This window comes from Trachurus japonicus, chromosome 3 (assembly GCF_045865225.1).
Source record: "Trachurus japonicus isolate A0001 chromosome 3, Traja_1.0".
NCBI lineage: Eukaryota > Metazoa > Chordata > Actinopteri > Carangiformes > Carangidae > Trachurus > Trachurus japonicus.
In genome coordinates, this window is record NC_140909.1 from 30,564,718 (window position 1) to 30,570,510 (window position 5,793).

The following is a 5,793-nucleotide window of genomic DNA, read 5'->3' on the forward strand; positions in this document are numbered from 1 at the left end:
GAAAACTGGTCAAATTTCTAAAAATAAAAAAAAGTTCTAGAAAAAGTGGTAAAAAAATTTAAAACAAAAAAGAGTAAAATTATAATAATAAAAGTGGCAAAAAATATCCTCTAAAAAAACGTAATACATTCTAGAAGACAGTGGTAAAATTTCAAGAAAAAGTTGGGGACCCCATTGAACCCTCTCAGGGACCCTGGGGGTCTTCGGACCCCGCTTTGAGAACCATTGGTTTACTATTGGTTTATAACTTTTAAGCAGACCAGATAACATTCACTATCCCACTTACCTTTCAATATTAAGTGTAAGTCCCAGGCTGCACTTTTATCTGAATTTTGTTCTCTTTCAGATTAAAAACCATAGATGGTAAAAACAAGCAAGGCTAGGATGATGATTTGTAATGACAGATTAGAAAAATGAGGGGAAATTTGTTTTACACACTAATTTGCTCTGCTCTGGTGTGAAAACATGACCAATCCGAACTTAATCTTTTTGTTTTGTTTGTTGTAAACAGGGTTTCCCCACTCACAACGTCGAAGGGAAGGAGCTCAGCAAAGGTCAAGCCAAGAAGTTGGGTAAACTTTACAAGACCCAGGAGAAACTTGATTATCTGCAGATGAACCAAAGTGGAAACTGATAGTGTTCACAGACTGTCCAGCCCCTCTACAGAAAAACATACAGAATAAATGTTAAGACCACAGATGCTGGGTTGTCATCTGTCTCCTGGTTATGTGTATTGGAAAATTTGATGCTTTGCAACCAAATCCAAGTCTTTATTTAAAATCATCATGGAGGACAAACTGGACAGATCCACATGTGAAGACATGACGTGTCCTCCTTGTCCTGTTTGGGTCACTTTGTCTCTTCACAAAGCAAAGAACAACACAATAAATGAATGAAGTGGGGTTGTAATGATGTGATACCAGAGAAGTGTGTCCATCATATTTTTATTGCATGATTTTTACTGTCATTTACAAATGGAAGAGGTTGTACAGACAGGTGATGGAAGCCTCGGGGCGTCCAGGTATTTTATCTCGGATGGATGCACTAATGATCTTCTCATTTAGTGTTTTGATGGTTGTTGTTGCTCCTTAATCTCCTGTATGTGCTGAATCCAGGCTGGTTTCTTCTCTAATCTGTCGTCTGTCTATATATATTTGGAGCTCAGACTTAGCAGAAGACACTAGAGCTGCAACTAACAATTATTTTTATCATCAGTTAAAAGCTTGTTGTTTTTGTTGTTGTTTTTTTTTACTGCTATCATGTCACCAGCTGAGGAGCATTTTCTACTCTTTAAAAAATTTAATAAAAATTGTATACTCATGTATTGCTGTGGCTGCAGCAACGCTCTCAGACGGGACAGTGCTCTAATAAAGAGGCAAGAGGTGTGACTGGTTTCCTTTCCAGAAATAAAATTGGTCATTCTTGTAAACGCTTGTGTTGACACTCAGATAACTTTTTTGCATATAGCCTACTGTATATTTCTTTAGAGGTTCACCAGACTAATGTATCAGTCAAATAAAAATACAAATCGGTCTTTAACCTTTAATACAAACCGTCTTGTGTATAGATTTACACTGATGGCCTGTACTACCTTCCATAAATACAGCTGATGACTTATGTGAGTATGACTGCAGGAAAATTTCTAATGAAATGTTTTATAGTGTTGGATACACACTGGAGATCTGTTTGTTATTATTTAAAGTTATACAAAATTTAATCATGACAAGATATGACTAAATAGTTATTATGCTTTTTAATAGTTACTTAAATAGCATGATACTTAGGCCTACAAATATAGGCCTATGTATCATGTCTATGATAACGCCATGCAATGTTTTTCTGTGTTTAGCCCTTTAATTTTAGACCTGATGCTGTCAGCCAATCAGGAGCGTCCTACTCAGGCTCTGTCCAATCAGATTCCACGGAGCGCTATTTGAAAGCTGCTCGTGTCTTCGTGTTGTTATCTGCTGATTCTGCGCACGTCGGTGTTCACGGATCTTGTCGGTGCTTTGTAACAGTCGTTTCTCGAGCTAAATCAGCGAGTGGTTCCCTCAGTGACGGTCAGACGTCAGTTCTGCCGCCGTTCAACATGTCGTCTGTGGAAGTCCGAGCTGCGGTGAGTGACCTGAGTTCATGTCGTTGTTTGTTGGTGACGCTGCTCCTCTGTTCACGTCCTCTAGCTCTCCGCTCTATCAACCGTCGCTGTTTTCACCTGTGTCGTTAATTATCTCGACGGTTTGTTGTTGCAGCAGCGGCCGCATGTTGTGAACCCAGCGAGGGGGAAAGCTGCAGTCCCGGGCCCGAGGAGAGCTGCTCTCGGGGAGGTGACCAACTTTCCCGGTGCGGCGGTCAACACGAAGGTAAAACAACATGGCGGAGCACAGACCAGACCTCAACGCCCACCTCCTCTCCCCCATAGACAAGTCATGTATGCCTATGCTCTCCCCCACTGCTGCCACCACCACCAACAACAACGACAACAGTAGCAGCAGCAGCAGCAGCTGCAGACCACAGACTGTATGAGTCAGACACAGCCCCAACATGAGTGGTCCGACATCATTGATGCAGCACTGACACCATGTGTTCACTGTCAGGTGTCTGGTCAGCTAATCGATAAAGTCGTTAAAACAGTTAAATGTCAGTATTTTGATTGGGTTTGTGTCAGTCAGCCTAAACTACACATTTTCATACGTCTAAGGTTTGACTGTGAAATTATCTTTAAAAAAAACGCGTTACTCACTTTAGCTGCAGTTCTTGCTCACCCAGCAACAGCTCACACCTCACCATTGTGATCCTATGCTGAAGGAAAAACTTAGTTTCCCTCACTTGTTAATATAAGTTGCTGCTTTTCCAAATATTTCTAATTGTACCTTAATCTGACTTTGCTCAGAGGAGGGGACCAGTCAAACCATCAGACAAACCACCTTGTGCTCAGAAAGCCAAACCCACAGCGGTGGTTCCTCCACAAGTCCAGGTCCAGGAACCTGCGGACCCGCTCCCTTTGGTGCCGGAGGAGCCGGCCGATGTGTCCATGAAGGAGGACGAGCTGTGCCAGGCTTTTTCTGAGACGCTGCTCACTGTGCATGACGTGGACGAGCAGGACGGCGATCTGCCGCAGCTTTGCTCACAGTACGTGAAGGAGATCTACAAGTACCTGCACGTCCTGGAGGTGAGTTATTCTCCACACAACCCAACTGCTCATCCTCTTGAGTTGTCTGACGACGTGTTGCGTCTCCAGGTGCAGCAGTCCATACGAGCCAACTACATGCAGGGTTATGAGATCACTGAACGCATGCGAGCTCTTCTGGTTGACTGGCTGGTCCAGGTTCACTCCAGGTTCCAGCTGCTGCACGAGACTCTGTACCTCACAGTTGCCATCCTGGATCGTTTCCTGCAGGTGAGACCGCTGCGGCCTCGCTCCAGAATTGTACTCATTATCATTATTCAGTGAGACTGAATTGGACAAGAATAAATGTCTGTATAAAACCAATGCTTCCTGCCGTCCTTCAGGTTCAGCCAGTGTCTCGCAGGAAGCTGCAGCTCGTTGGCGTGACGTCCATGCTGGTGGCCTGTAAGTACGAGGAGATGTATGCTCCAGAGGTCGGAGACTTTGCCTACATCACAGACAACGCCTTCACCAAGTCTCAGATTCTGCAGATGGAGCAGCTGATTCTGGAGACGCTCAAGTTTCAGCTGGGACGTCCTCTCCCACTGCACTTCCTCAGGCGGGCGTCAAAGGTGGCCAACGTAAGTTTCTGACTCGATGATGATGGTCCAATAATGAAATGAACTACTCAAATTAATTTGTGATAAATTGTCTGGACATTAATCTGTAGGGTGAATATGTGATTGGTGTCCTGCAGTGTTAGAGCTACTGTAGAAAATAACACAAGTGTTGCAGGTGTTTATGAAGTGTGCTCAGTGTGTTGTGGATGTTTGTGTGTCAGTCTGATGTAGAGAGACACACACTGGCCAAGTACCTGATGGAGCTGACCCTCCTGGACTACAACATGGTGCACTACCGTCCCTCTGAGGTGGCTGCTGCCGCTCTGTGTCTGTCTCAGCTGCTGCTTGAAGGGCTGTCCTGGGTCAGTCTGATGTCCACTCACCTTTTAATGTTTCTGATTGTGTCTGTCTCAGCTGCTGGGAACCAACTGACTGGTTCTGTCCTTCTTGTCTCAGTCTCCCACACAGCAGCACTACTCCACGTACGACGAGGCCCACCTGAAGCCCATCATGCAGCACATCGCCAAAAACGTGGTGAATGTGAACGAAGGGAGAACAAAGTTCTTGGTGAGTTTACTGTCAGACAGCAGAGTCGACCATCTCCTCACACACAGACTGTGACGTTAAACCTGTGTTTCTGTTCAGGCCATCAAGAACAAGTACTCGAGCAGCAAGCTGATGAAGATCAGCCTCATCCCTCAGCTCAAGTCGGCGCTCGTCAAGAACATGGCGGCTGCTCTGCTCAAAGACGCCTGAGGCCAACTTTGATGTTTCATCAGTGGACATTTCACTTGCACTTTATTTTTAAACTGATCACAACCTGTGGAGAAACTTTTAGTCTGTAATAAAATGTTTTTATAATTTTTAAGCAAACCAATCATGGTGTGTTCATATTTTTGGCCATTGATTCTTTTTGCTTTTATGTTGGAGACATTTTTGCCAAATCTTTCTGGTACAAATTATTCTACTCCACCTGACTTTTTGGTGGTCTGAGACTAATTTTAAACCTTCCTGCTACACGATGGAGATCACTTTGGACGCATTTCTGGGAGAGGGCCCCCCCCCCCCAAGTCTGGATTTGATTGAGAAATCTGGAGCTGTGTACTCTACCACTTTACCTCATGTCAAGTGAGTGCCTTGTTTCCGTTTTTGCTGAAATGGACATTTTTGATACCTGGGAGCAGTCCCAAATAAATAATTTCACAAGTTCAGTTTGAATAAAATCGTTAAGCAGTTGAACTGGGGGTAAAACTAATCAGAGATCACCAGGTTCATCTTTGCTGTGCTAGATTTCACATGTAAATGTTTGAGTTAATATCAGGATTTATCAAATAAATGGAGTTTACAAAGTCAACATTTCTCTCTGACCTGTGTAAGTAGAAAGTGCTTCAGGTAATTAGTGTTTTTAAAGCTGGAGTAGCATCAGTGATACTACTGTTTGTGGAACAACAGATTAGGCCACTGTGATATAAGACATAAACCAGTGAGAGAAGAAACCCTGGCTGTGAGATCAGTCACTCATAGTGTCATTAATCTGAGCATCACTTATCTGTTAAACTGTCTCCCGCTCCAGCTCGCCTTGTTTGAGGACTGTGCTTTGCATCATTACATTAAGACAATTGAACATTTAGCTCTGCAGGGACTGAGTGTCCACGTTAGTGACGTCTGAGGCTGTAGAATAACATCATTTATTAGGACTGCACTGACTGGATGTGCTGTGTGAGGAGTATTGTGCTCTTTATACTGACCCTGACCTCACCACCACCCTCCTCCATGTAGACAGGTCAGCTAGGACCGAATGGTGTGACACAACAGTGATGTGAATGTATATCACTACTGTTATCTGAAAACTCTGTACACAGGCCTTCCAGCGTTGTTTAAGTATTGATTTTTATCTATACAACAACCTGTTTACTGTGTTCATGAGCCCCAGTTTGTTTACTCATTTAATCTTTTAACCATATTTAGAACTTTTGATTATTATTACTAATAACTTTCAGTTATAACAAAACATAATTTAATGAATCAGGTGAAAAACAAAGTAGGCTATAGTTCACAGCCATGCTA

General features: G+C 43.3%; 1 protein-coding gene across 2 annotated transcripts; it reads left to right on the plus strand.

Annotated features, from left to right (window-relative positions):
* The first annotated feature begins 1,937 nt into the window (after positions 1-1,937).
* LOC146990147 (G2/mitotic-specific cyclin-B2-like) lies at positions 1,938-4,599 on the plus strand. 2 transcript variants are annotated; one of them, XM_085769636.1, is made up of 8 exons: positions 1,938-2,116; positions 2,253-2,360; positions 2,891-3,169; positions 3,239-3,397; positions 3,511-3,747; positions 3,948-4,088; positions 4,183-4,293; positions 4,372-4,599. In XM_085769636.1, the coding sequence occupies exons 1-8, from the start codon at positions 2,090-2,092 to the stop codon at positions 4,480-4,482; spliced, it is 1,173 nt and encodes a 390-aa protein (XP_085625762.1). In that variant the 5' UTR covers positions 1,938-2,089; the 3' UTR covers positions 4,483-4,599. The 2 variants fall into 2 exon arrangements, with proteins under 2 accessions (XP_085625762.1, XP_085625752.1); XM_085769626.1 differs by having other exon boundaries at positions 1,989-2,116; positions 2,250-2,360.
* The last annotated feature ends 1,194 nt before the right edge of the window (positions 4,600-5,793 follow it).

Coding starts and splice junctions, on each gene's coding strand:
- LOC146990147 (XM_085769626.1), top strand. CDS start 2,090: ATGTCGTCTGTGGAAGTCCGAGCTGCG. Junction 2,117..2,249: donor CTGTGGAAGTCCGAGCTGCG/GTGAGTGACCTG, acceptor TTGTTGTTGCAG/CAGCGGCCGCATGTTGTGAA. Junction 3,398..3,510: donor TCCTGGATCGTTTCCTGCAG/GTGAGACCGCTG, acceptor GCCGTCCTTCAG/GTTCAGCCAGTGTCTCGCAG.